Source organism: Silurus meridionalis, chromosome 17 (genome assembly GCF_014805685.1).
Source record: "Silurus meridionalis isolate SWU-2019-XX chromosome 17, ASM1480568v1, whole genome shotgun sequence".
In the NCBI taxonomy this organism is placed as follows: Eukaryota; Metazoa; Chordata; class Actinopteri; order Siluriformes; family Siluridae; genus Silurus; species Silurus meridionalis.
Window position 1 is genome coordinate 16,195,476 of NC_060900.1, and position 23,227 is coordinate 16,218,702.

At 37.5% G+C, this 23,227-nt stretch overlaps 1 protein-coding gene across 2 annotated transcripts in view; it reads right to left on the minus strand.

The window, feature by feature from the left end:
- Window positions 1-1,291: 1,291 nt before the first annotated feature.
- Window positions 1,292-23,227, minus strand: part of nol4la (nucleolar protein 4-like a) — a 46,933-nt gene continuing 24,997 nt past the window's right edge. For both annotated transcript variants that reach the window (XM_046871656.1, XM_046871655.1), the window contains 8 exons: window positions 22,652-22,761; window positions 13,588-13,741; window positions 9,425-9,708; window positions 8,946-9,131; window positions 8,517-8,705; window positions 7,752-7,871; window positions 7,116-7,305; window positions 1,292-7,012 (listed from right to left, as the gene is read on the minus strand). In XM_046871656.1, the coding sequence (XP_046727612.1) occupies window positions 6,795-7,012; window positions 7,116-7,305; window positions 7,752-7,871; window positions 8,517-8,705; window positions 8,946-9,131; window positions 9,425-9,708; window positions 13,588-13,741; window positions 22,652-22,761 (1,451 nt within the window). In that variant the 3' untranslated portion in view covers window positions 1,292-6,794. The remainder of the gene's footprint in view (window positions 7,013-7,115; window positions 7,306-7,751; window positions 7,872-8,516; window positions 8,706-8,945; window positions 9,132-9,424; window positions 9,709-13,587; window positions 13,742-22,651; window positions 22,762-23,227) is intronic.

The following is a 23,227-nucleotide window of genomic DNA, read 5'->3' on the forward strand; positions in this document are numbered from 1 at the left end:
ACACAAGTATATATTATGGCACAACTGTTATTTTATTGTGGTTATTATTTGTAAATGTTGGACAAAAACAATGCATGGGACCTTTCATACTTGCGAAAAAGTTTCAGTTACAAATGGATTGCATTTTCTTCTGCTCCCCGGAAATAGTGGGGCCAAACTATAGAAACCTGGTAAAGGAAATTTTGACACGTATTGCAATGGCAAATAAAGTTCTTATGACTTATATTACAGCCAAGAATCTAAAGATCTTTTTATTTATTTATTATTTTATGCAGTATTACTGATAAATTCTTGTCATAATAATTATATAATGCCTGCAAAAACTTTGGAAACACCTAGTTTTTATTGTTTGAGAGACACATGCATGTTCATTTTCTTTATATGCAACACATTAGATTATTTAATGGTGTAAAGATTTACTTTGACCAAACAAATGTATAAATGTACATTAGTATGAACAACAACTTTACACACATTTGGCATCTGGGCAGTCAGTTTCTCCAAACCTTCAGCTGAAATACTTTGCAATGCCTATTTTAAAAATTGCCAAAATTGTTTTTTTACTAGTTTGAAATTTCTTTCTGACTTTGCAAGGCAGTTTATCCCAGAGCAGTTCACTAGGATTTTGGTGTGGTGACTGGACAGACAATTCCACTGTTAACTCTCTAAATAATGTTAACAGGCTTCAGGTCATTGTCTTGTTGTATGGTGAAGTTTGGTCCAATGAGCCACAGTCCAGACAGAATTGTATGGATTTGAAGTATTAAATGTTCGTTTACTATTTCTTTCACCTGGAATAAATCTACAACCTTCTCTCCTTAAAAACACCTCCAAACCATTCATCCGTCTCCATGTTTGAATGTGGGTGTGAAGCTATTTGGGAACAGCTTCAATCTTGTCCTCTGTCTTACAATAGTTCACCTGTTAAGCCAAAAATGTCCAATTTGGACCTGTCCATAAAACCCTCCAGTCATTTACTACCCAAATCTTGTGGTTTTGCATTTTTTCCCTAGTTTGTTGAATATAAACAACAGAAACAGGCAAGGGTCTAAAAACCATATACACTAGGTGTTTCCACACTTTTGACAAGCACATTTCACATTTTTCACATTTATATTAGTAGTAACTATTGGTGTGAAAGAGGCAGATGTAGAAGACAGGGCGGTATGGAGACGGATGATCCGCTGTGGCGACCCCTAATGGGAGCAGCCGAAAGAAGAAGATATTAGTAGTAACTATAGGGTAATGGTGTATATGTGAAAATAAAGAAATAAAACAGCCAGGACCACTATGCAGCTCACTGTTTTATTCAGCAACTCAGAGACACACACCTCTGGAGGAAAGGAACTAGCAACTTTGCAGCAGGTGGAAAACCCGACAGTTTTTCAGACTGTAACATCGACACCACACTGAAAATGTAAAAAGAGTCTTTTTCAGACAACAATGAGTCTCTCATCAAAGTGATATGTAAAAGGTGGGAAACACTCCTCCCACCGGAGTCTTTTTTTTTTCTTCCTTTTTTTTTTTTTTTTTTTGTTGCATGAAACAAACATAAATGTAATTACCTGCCATGTTTTCCATCTTTTAGTTGCTTCACATATATTCAGATATATATTTATATTTATCAACACTTTTCTAAAGAATTCAAATATTCAGCCACATGTACTGAAAAGAAGATTCACTTTTAAATCACAATAATAAATATAAAAAGGATATATAGCAAATTTGATATAAATGATGTGGTAGCTGAGAGAGAGCATGAGGACTGGTCAGTCAGGACATATAGGCCTGGATAAAAAAAACAAAAAAAAAAAAACAAACTCAGAGATTCAACAGTTCCTGAGGTTCCTATGTTCCCCATATGGGCAAACAACATGAGGGGAATGGCTTTTAAAATCACTGAGAAGCTTCTACAAAAGGTCAAAGTGCAAATTCGAACATAGCAGGCCATAATCACATTAGAAATCTTTAGTTAACTGGACCAGTTTGAGGGAGGCTACGCTTTCCCCTTTATCACTGGCTTTACTTGTAAAATATTTGTTTCAAGTCTTTGTGAACGTAATAATAATAATAATAAAAAAAATCATTTGAAGCTCATTAACCATCAGGTCCATTGTGTAGCATTATGGGGAGGACAACTGGTGTTGCACTTTGAGCTGATAAGAAGCTCTCTCGCTCTCTCTCTCTGCCTTTTTCTCTGCCTTCTGATCCAGCACCTTCATACACAATCAGTGACTGAAATGTTGCCTCTCAAGGCCCTTGCACATGGATACCAACCCTGATTCATTTGGAACTAATGCTGAGGAAGTAACACACTTCTCAAGTGCAAAAACTGAACAGTGTTTAACAGAGAGGTAACACACACCTGCAACTGAAAACAGGCTTCTGGAACAATTGTACTAGACTCATGTCTGAGGAATAAAAGCACAATGAGGGTTTTCTCATGTTCTAGGACACTAACATAAATCACCATGGACAAATGACAGTCACAAATATTCACTTTATGCATGATAAGTGTGCAAGAGCCTTAACAGTGGTTTAACCAAGTCTCTATAACTTTCTAACATAACATTGCCCCGTCATGCACGAGATTAAAGAAACACCTTGAAGTCACGAACTGAGGCTGGATATGTGGGTCTTCAACAAAAAAACAAAAAAATAAATAAAACAAAAGAAATTAAAAAATAAACCAACAACAAAAAGAATCTAATCCTCTGTACATGTAAACATCACACACTTCCACTGAGTCAGAACCAGAAAGAAATAATACAAAGCTTCACATTGGTATACAAAGATAAAACCAGGCTTCAGCCTACAGTTTCCAGGCAGGTACAGGAGTACAAACAAATCAAATGTAATAATCATAGTAATAACAATAACAATAATCTTACAAAGCACCACAAATGAAAAGAACACAGGCAATGGTTGTTACCACAATTTGATTGCAGACCTCTGCTGCACTTATAAAAAAATAAGTCATAGCATTTTCTTTCTTTTTTTTTTTTTTTGACCTCCAATTTTTTTCAATGTGTGTTTGTGAGCATGTTCGTGTTGTATGTGTGTCTTGCATTTATCCTTGTGAAGAGTCAAACAGCTATCAGACCTTGTTCTCAAACAAAAATAAACATAAATACATTACTATTGTAATTTCCATTAAAGTCCGACTACAGAAACGAGAAAAAAAACACTAAACAAATATAATGTAGAGCAAGTGCACATACCAGCACTGTTGCGTGTTTAAGCTACTCTAACTTAGACTCCTTTTTTATGGACTCATGGGAAATCAAACTGATCCCCTCATCAAATTGTTTCTTACAGCGCCTGACAATGGAATGCCGATATACTGAGTCCATTTTCTATTTGGATGCAGGTCTCGCCAAAACAAGTGCGTCTTTTAGAAATAAGGACATTTTGCCTTTTCAGTGTTAAATAAATGTTCACTAAATCAATTGGTCTAAACATATGGCCTAAGTTTAGTAACATATACTGTTTTTCAGTGTTATCATTTATTATAATTCTAGATATTTTAGGACAAATTAACCAAGCCATAAAGTGCTACAATATTTCAGTTGAATTTAAATAAAGAGGTAATCTGATTTGCACCCAAATATTGATTTCCATCAAACATTTATGTTTCATTTATGTTTCCTTTTATACTCAAAATTGGCCACAGTTTGATTTTGTTTTCGATACAAGCTGGCACTTCCCTTTAGAGGAATACATAAAGATTTTTTTATCAACATTGCAGACATAAAATAAGAAAAAATTATATAAAATATTATAAAATACACAAAGATTAAAATAAGTGGGTACATTTAACTAGTGGAAATGCATTGCGCCCCTTATCCAACACCCCCAAGTAAGAATAGTTTTCTGGTTCATTGTAATTTTGTGGTTATGGCTACAACACTTGGAAGGTTGCTTTACCACTAGACTAGAAGGCTTGAGACACACAGCTCACATAATTTTACACTGTTTAAGTCAACTTCTCCAGGATTGTCTTTTGCTTTTTTTTTTTTTTTTTTTAATTTTTTATTGTTATACAGTGTCTTTTTGTGCGAGGCCTGAATTTAGTGAGGTTTAAAATAAAGATGGGGGCATGAGACATGCAAAAGGGAGCTAAGAGTCATGTACAGTGTAAAATAGCTTTGTGCTCTACATGAAGTTGCATGACAAGGATTGGAGATGCAAGTGTTACACCTTTAACTTGTTCTGAAAAATCTCTGATGTGTCCAGCCAATCAAAAACCATAATCTGGTACGACTGACATCACATAAATTATGACATAAGTAGCATGGAGGTTTTTTTTTAAGCTTTGGCCTATTTCCACTGATAATTAGGTCCCGTTGCTTAAACATGTATGCATATGTACATAAATAAGTCCCTCTGATGATTCTGATTGGTCCCCGTGCGGAATGAAAGTGACATAGTCATGAGGTTAGAAAACAACAGCAGCATTCACAACTTAACAAAATCTGCAATGCAGCATGGGAAATGCAGTCCCTCATCTTTTCTTTCTTTTTTTTTTTTTTTTTTTGAGAAAGAGTTTCCCAGAGGTCATTGCAGTGCTGAGGATAAAGGGTTGCAAAGGCAATGGGGTGTGGAGGAGGGGTTGAGAGTGGGGTTTTAAGTATCTCAGCGCAGCTTCATTTGCATAATGTCCAACAGTCTGACAGGCCCATTTGACACAATTTAAACATCTGTAGCAGTCAACATCAATCAAATTGTTAAATAGATTCTTTTTTTTCCATTTGTATGTTTTGTTTTTATATATGAGAAAGAATAAATGTATGTAAAGAATGGAACTATATTGTAAAAGTGTGTCTATGTTCAATTTTCAGACAACACGCTCAACATATTTTCATATACATTGCACCGTATCCCCAACCTTAGTAGCATTAATCAGATCTTAAAATTTCTCCCACTTCTTTTTGATGGTATCTCCCGGGCGTTTGGCTAAGATTTACCTACTGGATATGCTGTTTAAAACATTTAAAGCAAGGGTGCCAAGTATATATATTGGCCTGTGGGCTGCGATTTGGTGCCAAAAGGTTTTAATCAGACTCAACAATTTAAGAATCCATGTGCTTAATTAAAATTGTCTTGTGGACTATAATTCAGAACAAAAATAGCTTATTCCAATGGGGGGGGAAACAGGCCAAAAAAACAACAACTAATAGTCAAGGGATTGCAAGTGCCAGGACATAAGAGAACAATATTGTCCATGTAATCTGGGTGGAAGGGATAGTATTCCTGTACATCCCAATCAATCAACATGACACAAGTGAATTATGACAGTCTGTGAGCTCATGTATGTGGCAGGGAGCAGACAGCGCTTTCCTCAAAGATTGTTATGCTGCCAAGTACGAGCAGCATGCAGTTCGAAAACGATGCAGCTGGCTGGCTTTACATGTCTCAGAGGAAGTTTATGTTAGCCTTCACCATCACTGCTGTAAAAAAAAAAAAGAAAGAGCTGGATGGCAGGTGGGAACTGATAAATAACCAAATTGGGGACAAAATGCTGAAATATTACAAAGTGTGATTGAGAAAATGTAGAAAAAAGGGGTGAATAAGTGACAGAAGATGTGATAAAATCATATTAAAAAAATTGCCAATAAATTATAGTCTGTTCCTGTTTTAGAGGTGATATGTATTAAATTCAGGCAAATAAACAGATTTAAGTGTAGACATTAATGTATTATTGGTTTACTGAACGTAATTATTTTTGGTCCAAATGTAATGTAGCCCAATATCCAGAACGCACCCCTGGTTTAAAGTTTTAAGAATCTAACTAGGGCTTCATTACACAGATAGTGCACAAGCAACTGTTGGGCAAACTTGTTTTGTATCCATGCCTCTAGCTGGGAATCTTTTGGTGTGGCTGTCATTGGACCCAGTTTGGATTGTAATGAGAGTAAATTGGGACAAGTAATAAAAAAAGTGGCTTACCGATGAGCATTATGAGCATTATAGAGGACATATTAGATGTCCTTTTAAATTAAATTACATTTACACATCTATGCATAACCTATGCTGCAACTCTCTATGTGGCTGCAAAGTATCCCACACCATATAAACACTCCAGCTGTGAAAAGAATAGCCAATGACTATTGGTTCGTAATGATCCAAACACGATGCACGGGAAATGACAAATATTTGTTTGCTCTAGTCACACCCCCAATACTAGGTTATACCAAACAGATTGTGTACATAAATCTATTATGTCAATCTATTTCCCACAAGTGCCGCCAGTTGTCTGCCATCGGATGTCTTTTGCATCATGGATTGTGCTCTGTACAGTGACATCATTTTAAAGTCAAGCCTGTGTTGGTCATGTAACTGCACAGCCTCACAGATCAGGCCTTCTCAGATCATGGCCTTTGGCATTAAGAGAACAGTAGTTTACAGAGTTGTGCCCTGGTACAAATCTAATTGAGGGCAAAGGGAATAGGGCAAAGACACTATATTGACAATAAGGCTATCATGAAAAATGTTGTAGGTAGCTCTATAAAGAAAGGGGAATCTGTGCATGTGTGTGTGTGTGTGTGTGTGTGTGTGTGTGTGTGTGTATATATGTGTGTGTGTGTGTGTGTGTGTGTGAGAGAATGTATGTGCATTTGTAGTACATCTGTGCATCTGCTTGTGGCCATGTAGCTACATATACATTTTAATGTGCTGTGTGCATATCCCAATTCATGTGTGCTGCTTCGGTGCACATCTGATCATGTGAGTGTATATCTGTGTGTAGGTGCATATGCATGAGTGTGTGTATTTGTTGGACCATGTTTGGAGTTTCAGTTCTGCTGTAGAATGAGGTTTTCAAGCTCATCGGCTGAACGGAGCAGGAAGGCGGCCGACTCGCGATAGCCGGCGATGAGCTGCCGCACTGCCGTGACTTCGGGAGGACTGAGTTGAGCTGACGCTCCTCCGCCTCCACCACCCTGACCGTGACTGTTAGAGCTAGAGGAGGAGGAGCTGGAGCCCACAGATTTCATACTCAAGTCAGTTGGACCTGAGAGAAAAAGAAATATACAAAATAATAAGGGGAGAGATTATTATGGCGTGCACATATACCAGGTGAAAATACTTTGCCTCTAAAGCACTTATCCACGAACCGTTGCTCTGCGCTGTCGCACTGCTTTGCAGGCTGTTGCCTAGGGCTCCGTAACCACGGAAACTATAATTGAGCCCCCCATTGGTGTACAGCTGGTCCTGGGTGTAGGCTGAGGCAGCCAATGAGAAGCCTGAGTGGGCCACAGCCGCTGGGTCTCTGGAGTTGGGCTTGTCTGTAGAAATTGACTCATCCTACAGAGGGCAGCATTAAAAAAGAAAAAAGTACATATTACATACACTGTTGTGAATAGTATTTCTGCTGTATTTATTTAATCACTTACTTCGGCAAATAGTCGATTCCTGGTAAAACAGTTTATTTATCAAATTTTCCTATCTCAAATACATTGTTGAATTATTATTTAATGCTTAATGTTAAAAAAAAATTTTATTTTACTCTAGAAATGTACTCTTTTTGCTGTCACAACTTGGTCATCAATGCTCTGCATTAGCGGTGATGTGGGTGTTCAATCAGGAATTACACAGGTAAGAAACGTATCATTTTAGCTATATTGTACAAGCCTGCAAGCTTGTGTCTGTTTCTGTAGAAAAAGTCTTGCAAAATGTATCAGATTTTTTATATTTCTTTACTGACCTACTGTCTCTGTGTCTGTCTCACACACAAATACACATGCACTCACATGGTTCTGGTAGATGTCAAGGCGCATTCTCTTGGCAGCATTGCGTGTCTCACTCTCACAGGCAGCTGCCAGAATGTTTTCAGCCATGGCCGAGGTGAGGTGTGGTGGGGTGGGCCGTGTCTAAACAGAAGCAGAAGTTACAAAAAATTAATACAGCCAAGGATAATAAATTTTACAATGGTTCATTTTCATTTTCTACAAGACATTCCAAACAAAACAAAAAATGTGTTAAAAAAATGAGGTATTCTTAAGTTTCAACATCCACAGCTACTACACAGAAACAGTAGGCTCTTTAGATATGTTAAGGTTTAGCCCATAAGACATAAATAGATACGAAAACCCAGCATTTCTCATGATCTGGTGGAAGCATTCTCCTCAAGGATTTCTTTAAAATTATAATTGTGTATGTATATGTATATATATATATATATATATATATATATATATATATATATATATATATATATATATATATATATATATATATATATATATATATATATATATATATATATATATATATATATATATATATATATATATACATATATATACACACATATATACATACATACATACATACATACATACATACATACAAGGAATCCCCAACTTACAATATTAACAAATTACAATCCATAATTTAGCAAAATTGAGCAATTTACACTATTGTAATGTATCAATTTTACAGTATATATGTTTGTGGCAGCGGGTGAATGCACAAGTGCAACGCCGATAAAAGGATTACATAAAAAAATTCTATACCTCAAAGCCTCCTTTCTTCATGCGTCTGCAGGATTTGAGGTAGGTGCGAATGCGTTTACGAGATCGCTCTTGGAACTCTGGGAATTGACGGCTGCAGGACTCAATGATGGCCTGGATCTTCTCTTTTGGTTGCTTAGAGATGGGCACCATCCGGTCCAGATTCTCATCCACAAACAGCCGTACAAACATCTGGAAATAAATGGGGAAATGGCTATTGTAATTGAGATCAAATGAGAAACAGAAAGAAACTGCCGATAGAAGAGAAAAAACTAAAAGAAACAAAAATAAATAACAAAGAAAAGTTGGACAAAACTGTACAAAAATAAAAAAGAAATATAGAACCTGTTTTTTTAGTTTACTGAATGATGAATGAAGGCAGGAACAGCATAATATATGTCATCAAGAAAAGATTTCAGAAAAATGTCTCACATTGAAAGCTTTTAGTCTCTCGGGGTCTAGACCTTCTGTGTCATTAATCTTGTCGCTGTCATCGTGATCATCATGATCATCATCGTCATCATCCATGACCTGAGTGCGTGTTGTATTCAAGTCTTCCGTGGACATGCTCACTTCAGTCTTTACCGAGTCGTAGCTTCCTGAGCTGTACTGAGGAGACTGGATTCACACACACCAGGGATAAAGAAAATCAATTCCGTTACTTTCATACACAGAAAACACAAACTTAAGTCAATTCCCATTTCTCAGTGCAATATTTCAGGAGTGTGTGTATTTTACAGTCCGGGAATCTAGTTGATAAGTTATACGCCTATGGAAAGCATAGTGGAGAACCTGCAGCACACACTTGAAATCCCACCGAGCACCACAGGAGGTAATGTGACATTTAGAGACAATGCATGGCGTATATGATGAACACTCCGAATCTTAAGAGCAATGTTTGTCTCCCTCACCTTGTTGCCGTACTCTGTTTTGATTATGTATTTCCTGCTGGGGTCAGCAGGGTATGGTGCAAGTGCAGGATTAACCAGGTTGAGGGGCTGCTGGCCTTCTTCTGAGGATGAGGAGGATGAGGTGGTGCTGAAGTCCAGTGGCGCTGTGGTTCCATTACTAGTGACCTCTTCATATGGTATCACACCATCTGTCACAGGAATGCCCCCAGTCACCACAGCAGCACCGGTGGGAGGTGCGAGGGAAGGGAGTCCATTAGTGCTGGCACTCTCAGAGGAGGAGTCATCTGTGAGAAACAACGATAGCGAAACGAGGAAGTGAATGGGAACAGAAGGAGGAAATGTCAGTGATGTTTTTTTACCCTCACATATCCAATTAGCCCGCCTTACTAAAATAATAATAATCACATCAACCTTTCCTTTCCTTTGGACATTCTACATTCATAAACAGACTAGGTCGATTTATTAGACTTACATGTTTGAGCGTATGCTTTAAGAGCGTGTGTGTAAGCATATCTGCATTTGTGTTTATGTGTGTGTTTGTGTGTGTGGGCAGTGGTCAGTGGTTAGTGTTCCACTTTGTCAATGTCTCTGGGTCAGGGAGTGTGCATGTACAGAGCGAGAGTCAGTTCAGTGTTAGATTACTGGAAAGGGGGTTGGATCTGGAGCCTTCAAGAGAGAGGTGCATTAGAACAAGGCTTGTTGAAACAAAAAGAGCAGCAGATGGGGGAAGACCAAGCTGATGCACAGAAAAGTGGATGGGGGGAAGGACAAGGATGGCAAAAGCAGCCACATATCTTCTACCATCAAAAAAAAAGGCAACAGAGGACGAAGTTGCTACTCTTTCCATTAGTAGGGCGAATTATTATAAGACGATTCATGCGCATTCCTTTATTTGGTTTATAAAAACCAACAATATTGCATTGAATATTTTAAAGTATAGCAGGTGCATTAAAAGCTTCCCTTTTCCCCCCCAAAAAATCCCACTGGCTACATGTTTTCCCCTCTCTGCTTTCAGGAAGATTACTCCTCTACCCAACATGAACTCCCTCAGGAGACAGCAACATCATTGCCCCTCTCTTTGCACAAACACTCCAGAGACTATGACACCCATAATAATAAATCAATTGCACACATACACCTTCTATAACCATCTTACAACTTTTTCTTTTCTGGTAAATATACTCAAATTGCTGTATTCAATCTGAAGCTGGACACTGCTATTTAATCATGTTCTTCTAACTCCTATCTCACTATGTTTATTCCTATTGAAATGTATGTAGTTTTTCTTTATTGCACAGAAAAAAAATCATTATCCTATGTATTAGATTCTACCCAAAGACACTGGGGTGAGCCTGTAATTTGACTAGATTTATTTGGTTCCTTATATAACCACATGATCATACAAATAAATGGAGTCAAGGAGTCAAGCAATGTGAAAGTCAATGAACTAAAACTGATTCTGTTCAGTGATTCAGCACCACCTCATCCAATCGTCATATTCAGAGGTGCCTGAAACAGAGCAGTACATTGTGTGTACAGTCCACCTGCAATAAATCTCCATTAACAATATTCTGGCATTTCTTTCCTAGAATTCAGTGATTTATACTCATTCGGACATTTTTCCAGGAATAATAATATTTTTGAGCCATTTATTCGATCAGTGCTTCTCATAACAACATCCAATCTAAGGCTTCCTCCTCATTCTTACACATTCTGCACTTGATGTTCAATATGCTGGATACATACATTTGTATTTCTTGATTGGGTGCGATGTGTATGTATCTCATTATCATAAGCATTTCTGAAGTGTGACCACTTTGAAACTTGTCTGAACTTAGTAGACATCTAATACAGTTATAATAAAACTAAAAAGATAATATTGTCTTATAGTGGCAAAAATTAATTTAAGGAACATTATCGTGAAGTTGTCCCACCATTTGTAGACACAGTTTTTTGTTTTATATTAATATGAACCAAATCAAATAAACAAATATGGCTTTATTTCTAGAATTTTCACATTGAATGAATCTTATATGTTTTAGCTTGTTGTTATGTCTATATACACTTTTTTTTTAACACACTTTAAAACTACTAATTGCTTCTAAATGACAATTGTCCAGAGGAAAAAACAGACAAACAAACATTAAATTCTTATAAAATAGATTACAAAAAAAACAAATACGAGTACATCTGTGCAATTAGAACTCATGAGTTCATATGCTTATGGCATTCATCAAAGCCCATTTTAATGCTTGGTGATAACGGTGGCAAAAACTACTATAGTGTGTGAATGTCAGAACACTCAGAATGTAGTGAATCTAATAGGCACTCCATTAGTACGATTACAGTTAACAAAATGTTTTAGCATTGATAAGTTTAGTTTTCGTGACAGTTTTTGTTAACAATAATAATCTTGGGCATGGGTGACCTTTAAGACAGATTCCTGAAAGGATACCAAGAGAAATTAGGCTCTTCCATGCAGTTAAAGCAGATGAGCATAACCTACTGCCCTGATGCTGACCCCTGACCACTTTTTCTAACACTCATCTCTCTTTAAGATAATTCCCCTTGGAGACTCCACAGCTCTCTGTCAAGGGCAAGACAGCCTGAGCCCCATGTGCTGCTCTTCCTCCTCTTTCCTCATCCCTGGTCACACAGGATTAACCCACAAAATCAGCAGTGCAAGCTGCTCCTCCTCTCCCTGGCCTGGCTCTGAGTGACCCACCAGCCCCTCCCCAAGCAGCCATTTTAGAAAACCCTCCTCTCTGCTGCAATCAGTCCAAGCACAGAACAGAATGGAGCCACAAGAGACAAAGAAAGACACACACACACACACACACACACACACACACACACACACACACACTTAATGAAATACAGGGATTGAATCCTGTATGCGTATTGTATACTAGAACAAATGCAAAGGAAAGAAATATACTTGTAGAAATTGAGATTGCTATAGGCAGTACAAAAGTGAAAATTGTTTTGAGCAACAACCCGCTTATATGTAATAAATAAAGGTTTAATTATCATTTTATTCTCTTCTAAAAGAGATGCTCACCCAAACACGTCAATCAGATGGCTGATATTCAATTAAATCAATCGAGAGCCTGAAAAAGACTGCGTCATAATTTTTAAACAGCAAGTCCAAACTAGCCTAAGTGGTATAGTAAGAAGCATCTGAAAGCCTTCAAACTTCTCTTAATGGTTTGAGATAACTCTGGCATCCATTTGAAAAGCTCCCATTCAGTATATAATGGACAAGTGTAAGAGCAAAGCACTGAAAATAGGTTGTAATGGACTACAGCCATCAAAAATGATCTTCACAAGGCACTTACCTAACCTTTAACAATCTTAACTTGTACAATAAGATCCAGAAGTCTAAATCCACACTATTGCAGTTATAGTGTGCAAATATATATATCAAGATTATATCATATTATATGAATATATCAAGTTAATAAATGTTATGTTACTGAACATAACATTAATAATAATGTATAAAACATGACTCCAAATATTACATCTTATATTTACAACAATCTTTTAAAACTTAACTTCTCTTAACTTCTATCAATGAAGCCTTTCACAAATTTTATGAAAGTTTTCATGAATGACTCTTATCTAATGTAACTGGTTCTTAACTTTTTAAACTTTCATATGCTCGAAAATATCTGTGTATCAGGAAACTGCAAATGCACTTTATTCAAATAGGATAGTAGTAAAACTGAGCTTGATGCAAAGGCAAGTATTTGAAAATGTATGATACACTGATATGCAAGGTATATTGTGAGAACATTGATATGCAGTGCAGAGAACTTGCTACAACTGTTACATATGAATATTTATTTCCTGTGAAAATTCTTTGAGTCAAATGAATAAGAAACTGCTAAATCATGCCACTAGTATTCTAAAATGACTTTTCCTCCTCTGTCATTCATTACACTGCATTAGCTAGTAGGACAATTCATTAACTGAAAAAGAAGTTCATTCATTAAAAAAATGTAAATAGCCTGAGCAAACTATTAATCCATATTTTGTCTTTTAAAATTTAAATGTATAATAGCATGCTGAGACAGACCAGAGTTGGCAATGAAATCAAGCTGTCCCTACAGAATAGAAAGAGGAAATGAGAGAAAGATGGATATAGAGCACTGTCTAACCTTCTTCCTCTTTGATGCTGGGTTGTGGGGGCGTGGCCTTCCTCTCTGGTCGTGGCTCAGGAGTGCCGCTGGGCGCTGCTGCTGGAGCGCGCTCAGTAGAGCCCCATGCTGGCTCAGCCATATCCGGGTCTTCACTGCTCACTGAACTCTCATCCTAACAGGGTGGAACAGATGGAGAAAAGCACAGAGGGTATAGATGAGGTGGACAGGTGGGAGGAGAAGAGAAGATGAAGAAAAGGTTCACAAGATAAAAAAAACAAGGGAAGAAAATAGACTGGTTAAAAAAAAAAATGGCTAAAAATTTATTTGTAAAATTTCACTCAAATAAAAACCTCATGTGAAAAAAACACTGTAAAACCACAGGCTCTAATTAAAATCCCGTCAATAATTTGTAAAAAAAAAAAAAAAAGTGCATCTGCAGAAGTATACAGACTAACGGTGAAAAGATTCTGGCATACACTTCCCTCCGCTAGCCCAAATATTACAAATATGATTATAAACATTAACAAACAAAACGATAAAATCATAACCAAGTGTTGCCAGACTTAAATACGGTGTGTGTGTATATATATAAATATATAATATTATTCTTAACCTTTTATACTCTGTAGTTATACTTTTAATATACTTTTTTATTTAATTTTTATATTCATTTCTATTTTCATGTTTAGATTTGGACAATCATAAAAAGCATTTCATGTGGCAAATACAATTTTAATTTAATTCTTGAAGATGTGCATCCACTTCCAGCATACTAGGAATGAAAAATAGAAAACTAAGAAGAATGGCTTGAAGAGTGACTTGAAGAAGTGCTATTTTTAACTTTCCCCAATGATGCTCATGGTATCATGACATGGAGGCAAGTGGATGGAGACAAATGCCAAGTCAGGAAGGGGGTGGCTGAGAGGGGGGTTGTGGGCTTTGGAATGACTTACAAAGCTTGTCTTTACTTGATTATAACATTTGTAAATGTGGGCAGTTTTTGTATCTTGATGAAGATCACAGTTATCTGACCATGTCAATACATTTGGCTGTTCCCCACAATAAACTTTTTTAACAAAAGCAACAGCTTATTTAAAACATGCTTGGGTTTAGGCATAGCAATTAATTTGCTTCACCGATAAATTCAATAAAAGTTCCTTACAATGACAGTAAGACAATGCTGTGCATATGTTATGTGACAAAATCTGTATTTCAAATAAATAGCTGTGATATCAAAAGGGACAAAAAAATAGGTTTGGACATTTCAGAGCTTTAGATAATCTCTGACATATGGCAAAGTATCCTTACAAGTATGGTTCTAGTAAATCAACTTATTCAGTGTGAATGTAAACATCCTCCCCAAAGAAAACACATTACCCCCTAAAGAATATCCTTACACCAATAAATGACCTTTGGGACAAAGCTGCTGGCAATCACCAGCCCCCAACTTAACATCTCACGCATGTGTCATCTTCTAAAACAATCCATCATCCCATAAAACACAATTGTAGTCATTCCCAAAGCTCCACTTTTATTCATTCATTCACTGGACTATTACAAACATGCAATATATACCAACAAATCAGCTTGCCTATGTGTAGAGTAAATCTAATACAACATCCCAACATCCCAACCCCCCAACAATACCCTCACCCAAAAGACCACAGTCTCTCCACACATCCCCAACCACCAACCCAACCCTGCCAACTCACCCCCCCCAACCTTTATCGAAATACTCCACCCTCTAGTACGCCCATCAAAAAATCGGCCTAGAGACTATAGATAATAAAAATTGCGATTTCATATTCTGTATGAATATATGAGTCTCGTACCTATACTATATTATATCTGCCCCTCTGGTTCACTGTTTGTCAATTCCCATAGTAACAGGCAGACGTGAAGTGGAGCTGTAGAAAGAGAAGGTTGTATAGGTGTGCATTAAATATGGAGGTATGTGGGGGAGTAAAAAATACAGAGAGACGGATGGACGCATTCTTATTGGCCTTTGTGCCCATGATTACAACACACACCCCCCTCCAAACTGCCCTAGTGCGTTACCTCAACGAAAGCTTCTAATGTAATGCGACAAAGCACTTAAGAAAAAAGCTGACTAGCCTGGCTCCCCACTGCTTGGAGACGAGTCCTGATAAGCTTCGGCTCAACTAAAAGTTGCCACATGGTGATTTTCCAAACCTGATCGACAGCACGATGATTCCAGTCATGTCTACATGGGAAATAATTTGTCACTGACTGGGTGATACCTGACTGTGAGACATCAAACATTTTGCATATTTAAATCTTGCAGCTCTGAGTGTTATCTGCTGTTATCTACACCCATTCTATTAGGTCTGAAAGTGCTGAATGTATAACATTCAGACTCTCACAGAATGCAAGGAAGAAAGTCTTTTACTCTCTTCTAAATTCTAAAGCATATGCATAAGTCTTGTATTATAAGATATAAACTGTCACCGCATTTGATTTGATGTTTACATTTTCATTGATTGAAATACGTTGCAAACAGTAAACTTGGGATGTGATGTTAATGCTTTAAACCAGAGCTGTGCTGAGCACTGATACACAAGCACATGCACTATTGTTTTCCTGTGCCTGACTCATTTGTTCACTCAAACATCACATAACGATGAGTCTTTTAATGCATCCACGTCATAATGAGACATAGTTCACGCCATAATGAGACATAGTTAGTGTAAAGTTTTATGGATCTATTGCATGCAAAGAAGGGAGCAGAATGTAAAATAAATGTACAACTGAAAAGACATGAGAACAAGATGAAATCATACTAACATAATCATTGTTCTTATATCCCAGCCAATCACGCATCAGATGCACAGAAACACTTGCAACTTTCAAAAATATGCATATTTCTTCAACGGTAATACTGTGGCTTCAGTAATGGTGATGCCAGTGAAGCTCACTGATTAAACTGTTTTGAACTCAATTAAACCCGAAGCAGCCATCAAGATGCTTGATAGGGAGGTGAAGGGATAAAGCCACAAACAAGAGAGGAAGAAGGAACGCTTCTGGTAAATGTTCTAATGAGTGGAGGGAGGATTTAGCTGTCCAGTTTTCTGGCCTCATGGGATGGGGGATGAGGGATGAGGAGAGACAGAGACAAGGATCAAGGAAGTAAAAAAAAAAAAGAGAGAGAGAGAGAGAGAGAGAGAGAGAGAGAGAGAGAGAGAGAGAGAGAGAGAGATAAAGACATGCTGGTAGGAGGATTAAAACTAAGGATTTTAAGCCAGTGTTGCTGTGAGTGGGACGTCACCACATTTGACTTCTACTGTTGATATTATTAAAGAATAACAACGCTTTGAAAACATATGAAGTGAAAAATCACAAATTTCTCATTGCTGCTGGTTTCACATAACTTGGCAACAGAAGCTTGCAGAAAGTCGGCTCTGTTACTGGGAGCAAAGTAATATTGGACCAATATTGAGTTTTCGATGCAGGTCCTGTTACAGAAATGAGAAGGTGAGGGGGGATGGGGGGTGGAGGTTGAGTGCTGATGCATGCCTAGTATGTAAAATATATGTAGACCTGAGCATGTTCTTTCGTTTCTCGTATACATGCCGGCACAGGCCCTGTATATTGATTGAATGTAAATAGCGTGTATCAGTATCTCAGAACAGTGGGCAGGATGTTCTCCTGAAGGTAACAACGTTACACTTGGGCAGGTTTTTAACAGCAGTGCAGGCACAAGGATATCTGCAGCAATGGAAGGGCAGGAATAATATAATAATTCTCTCTCTCCTCTCTCTCTCTCTCTCTCCCTCTTCCTTTCTCTCTGTCAGAAAGATACAATAACATTACATTAAGTTGTTCTGAACAAATATTGATCATTTCTAGTCCAGCTGCAGGAGGAAGAAAGTTGCAAGCCTGACGCTTTTAGAGGAACCTTTTGAACCCACTGCAGCAGAGGAGACATAACACTGTACAGGGTCATAAATACTGTAATTCTCATGTGAATTTAGTCATGAGACAAAAAAGGCTAAAAAGGAAGTCCTCAAAAATGTAAACAGTCCTGCAGCAAGTTTATCAACAGGATAAAAATCCATTCACATTTTATGCTAATATCAGTGTGTGAAATGTAATAAGACCTCTAGTGTAAATGCCTCAGTCGTGTACAGCTCATTTCGCTCTCTGAGGTCAGAAGCAGTAACTTCGAGTTGTCAGAAAGGTTAGCATGTGCTGCGCTAACTGTGTAGTTTTTCATAATTAATGAAGTGAATGAATCCCTTTATCTCCTACCTTGCTTGAATAGCTCCAATATTTTCGCCTGAATTCCCCTACGGACCTGAATAAGCCGTGTGTGTACGTGGTGCCGTCCCTCGCAGCGCCGGCGCGCGCCCTGCCATCCTCCTCTGAGAATCACGCTCGCGCAACTCACAGTGAGGGGGCGGGGTCACCACTAACTGTTAGACCACGCCCAATCGCAGTGACGGAGCAGTCGAATCTGACTTGATTGAGAGTTGTGAGCCCGCCCACCTTCATGCGCTATCAGTGCTTACTTCTTGTTTAGGTCCATGCATCAGCAGTGAGTGCACTTCAACCTTCCAACCTTCTAACACTATTTATAATGGTGTTAGAATATTCCAACTTATTATACAAAAATTAATCCTTATGCATGAGCTTTTATGAATTATCCTGCAACTACAGGACCTGAATGCTTAAATAGGAATGGAGTATTTTAAGTTTACACAGATAAAGTAATGGAATGATGTCAAAAAGGGTTTAATGCATAGACCCCGATTCCTCAGACCTTAATGTATGCTATATGAAATACATTATATATATAACTTTTAATATGTGCTCCATTCAGTACAGGTGAACACTGCTCTCTGGTGTTAAAATGCTGTAATAGAACTATAACTATTCTGCAAAGCTACACCACAGACTATGTAATCAAAACTGTTTAGTGAGACGTGCACATTTATGGTATTTTTGCTATATTTATGGTAAACATTTTGGCCTAAGTTTGAATTATATTGAATTAATGTTTAAAAACAGTATGTGTCCAGATCGAGTGGTACTGTAAGGAGTTGTCACAAACTGTTGTCACAAACACTGCTTTTTTTTTTTTTTATAAACTCATGTATAAACTACTCAGAGAGGTATAATAGTAACCCATGAACTGCTATTCCCGGCACCCAGGTATATACTGTTGCTGAGGCAACCAAAGCTATAGAGGTTTACCTTGACAACCACGTCCTGCAAATTACGGCCCAGCAGCAGTTCTCGTGTGGTACAATGCACTGAACTGTATGCTTTTTACCTTCAGCAGGATCACACAGCCTACGTCTACAGTCTATATCACTTTTTTGGCCCTAAGTGTAAATTATACAATGAACCTATTAATATATCCATGTCATAATGAGACATAGCTCTCCATGTAGAGATTAGAGGGCTGATGATTATGTTGGGTCTAAAGCATACAAAGAGGTGAGCAGAACATAAAATAAATGTACAACTGGAAAGACAAAAGAAATAGATTGAGTCATAATAAAATTATCAATGCTCATGGCATGCCATATACCTCAGCCAATCGTTTAACAGATGCAGAGAAACACTTGTTATTTCGTCTGTCATTTTACACTTTTTTATCATTTTTATCATTACGCCATGTATAATTAGAAGAAATAACTTTAACTAAAATATGCTCTCTACTTGCAAAAACTATGCCTCAGGTAAACCTCATATGCTGAAATGATGCAAATTCGAAAGTAGCACACTGACCAGAAACATCTAACATTTTTCATCATTTGATACCTATTTTATATCTGCCCATGCAAAAGTAATAGAAATGGATGGACTGGAAATGTGTGTGTGTGTGTGTGTGTGTGTGTGTGTGTGTGTGTGTGTGTGTGTGTGTTTAATGTAACCTCTTTTTTTCTTCTAAGTGATATGCTATTCTTACTTAAAAGATCCTATATTCACATATAGAGCAGAATTAACACTTAAATGTTAATTGAGAATCTGACTTCATTTAAACTAGTTTCCAATCTGCTGACATACTATATTGTTGGTCATAAATGCATCCGGAAAGTATTCACAGTGCTTTACCTTTATCACATTTTGCTGTTACACCCTTATTCCAAAATATATTCATTATTTTCCTCAAAATTCTGCAAAAAATACCGCATGATGACAATGTGAAAAATGTTTTAAAAATCTTTGCAAATATATATAAAAGAAACATTAATATATATATATATATATATATATATATATATATATATATATATATATATATATATAGAGAGAGAGAGAGAGAGAGAGAGAGAGAGAGAGAGAGAGAGAGAGAGATATTAACATTTACATAAGTATTCACAGCATTTGCCATGACACTCAAAATTTAGCTCAGGTGCATCCTGTGTCCTCTGACCATCCTTGAGATGATTCTACAACTTGACTGGAGTCCACCTGTGGGTAATTCAGTTGATAAGGACATGATTTGGAAAGGCAGACACTTGTCTATGTACAGTCCCACAGTTAACAGTGAATGTCAGAACACAATCCAAGCCCTGAAGTCCCTGGAATTGTCTGTAGACCTCAGAGACAAAATTGAATCAAGGCACAGGTCTGGGGAAATGGTTTTTGAAGCATTGAAGGTCCCAATGAGCACAGTGGCCTCCATCATCCATAAATGGAAGATGTTTGAAACCACTAGGATCTTCCTAGAGTGGGTCGCCCGGCCAAACTGAGTGATTGGGGGAGAAGGCCCTTAGTCGGGGAGGTGACCAAGAACCCAATGGTCACTCTGAAAGAGCTTCAGCCTTTCTCTGTGGAGAGAGGAGAACATTCCAGAAAAACAACCATCACTGCATTACTCCAGCAATCAGGCCTGTAGGGCAGAGTGGCCAGACAAAAGCCACTACTTAGTAAAAGGCACATGACAGCCCACTTGGTGTTTGCCAAAAGGCACCTGAAGGACTCTCCGACCATAAGAAACAAAGATTTAACTCTTTGGCCTGAATCCCTATAGTAAAGCATGGTGGTTTAAGCATCATGCTGTTGGGATGTTTTTCAGTGGCAGAAACTGGGAGACTGGTTAGGATTGAGTGCTCTGGACCTCAGACTGGGGCAACAGTTCATCTTCCAACAGGACAACGACCCTAAGCACACATCCAAGATAACAAAAGGATGGCTACAGGACGACTCTGTGAATGTCCTTAAATAGCCCAGCCAGACCCCAGACTTTAACCTGATTGAACATCTCTGGAGAGATCTGAAAATTACGGTGCACCAACGCTTCCCATCCAACCTGGGGAACTTGAGAGGTTCTGCAAAAAAGAATGGGAGAAACTGCCCAAAAAATAGATCTGCAAAGCCTGTAGCATCATACTCAAAAAGACTTGAGTCTGTAATTGTTGCCAAAGGTGCTTCAACAAAGTATTGAGCAAAGGCTGTGAATACTTATGTACATGTGCAACGACGATGAATCGCCTCCCGGGAAGAGATCTGAAGCCTGACAGCGTGGTGTGCCACCGACAACCTGACCCTCAAAGCCATGAAGACTAAAAAGCTCATTGTGGAAAATCTAACAGCAGGAGACACTTCTTAGTCTAGTGAAGTCCTTGGGAGATCACATCTCTGAGGATCTGTCCTGACACCAGAACAATTCAGCTCTGGTTGGGAAGGCAGAACAATGCCTGTACTTCTTGAGGAGTCTTGAGAAAGCTCATCTGTCCCCAGAGATTCTTAAAGGTTTTTATTGCTCCATCATCGAGAGCATCCCGAGGAAACTCCATCACTGTATGGTATGGAGGCTCCACTGTGTGTGAGAGTAAAGCCCTGCAAAGGGTGGCCAAAATCAAACAATGCATCACTGGCACCTAACTACCTTCCACTGAGCAGCTTCTTCACAGCAGATGTCTGTGCAGAGCTCACAAAATCATCAAGAACTCTTCACATCCCAGTCACAAACTGTTTAACCTCCTCCATCAAGAAGGAGATACAGAACCATACACACCAGAACCAGCAGGTTCAGGTACAGCTTTTTTTTTCATCCACCATCATCCTACTGAACTCTACACTACACTGTTAGATCACTGTATAACTTCTGTAGAGTTGTACATACAATGTAATACAATGTAATGGAATGCATACTGTAAGTTTCTATATCCCTCATTCTCTACACATATTGTCTGTGTCTGTAGTCTGTATGTATATATATATATATATATATATATATATATATATATATATATATATATATATATATATATATATATATATATACACACAAAATGCAGTTTAGCCTCTGGTGGAGGCTAAACTGCATTTTGTTGCTGTGTACCTGTACTATGCAATGACAATGTTCTATCTATCTATCTATCTATCTATCTATCTATCTATCTATCTATCTATCTATCTATCTATCTATCTATCTATCTATCTATCTATCTATCTATCTATCTATATGTGTGGTCTTTTTAAACATTTACAAACATTTCAAACACACTTCTTTTACATTGTCATTATGTCATTGTTTGCAGAATTTTAATTATTTTAATCCATTGTGGAATAAGGCTGTAACATAAAATGTGGAAAAAGTAAAGCGATGTGTATAGTTTCCGGATGCACAATTTGACTAAAGCAAACCATCACCATTCCAGAGTTGTCATGGTTAATGTATATCAATTAAGATGTGTATGCCAGCAAAATGAATTTGGACATTTTCTATTTTTAAAGTTGAAAATTTCTTAAATGACTGATAAGATTCAAACACAAACACTATATCAGTTTACACATCTACATTTTGTGTAAAGAAATAACTGCACAAGAAGTCCATTTTGTGTAAATGTTATATAAATCAATACCAACATTTTTAAATGCTTAGTTAATCATTATAATATGTATTTTTGTATAATTTTGCACTTTTCCCCTAGGACCACTTCATCAGCAGTTGACTTGAAAAATAAAATTAAACGATTGCACACACTTGTCTGGTTTTTTTTTTTATTTTTTAAAGAAGTGAAAATGTTTTGTTCTCTTCATTTGCGCAATGAAACTCTTTGTTCCTCTTTCATGAAAGTTCACTGCTCCACCACTGTGCGCTTACCTGCTCGTTGGTATTCATGCACTGTAGTTTCATCTGTTTCAGGTAGGTGGCAGTAAGAGGCATGTTGTAATCAATAAGGTCTGGGACCAGTGAGGTGGGTCGGTCATTTTCTGTGGGGGTGAAATCTGCTTTAGTGCTTATATTAAAAATAATAATGCATCTCTCTCTCTCTCTCTCTCTCTCTCTCTCACACACACACACACACACACACACACACACACACACACACACACACACACACACATTGGAGACAACATTAAAGAAGCTTTTATATTGCAATCCAAAATAATGTGAACATTTTATACTAAAACAGTATATTATGAAAGAATAATATTACCTGCAAATAAAATATAATTATGTCTGTGTCTATTGCAATACATTGAAAAAAACGAAAAAAACATGTTTTAGCAAATATCCACAGGTGGACCAGTAGAGTAGACCATGAGTAACTGCTTAGTGAACAGTGCCTAGTCTGTCCACTGGATGGCGTTGTTATAAATTAGAAGAACAGCAATTCATAAAACATATCTTGGGTCTTTGTTCAAACACAATAAGCACTGAGTTTGTTTCGCACAA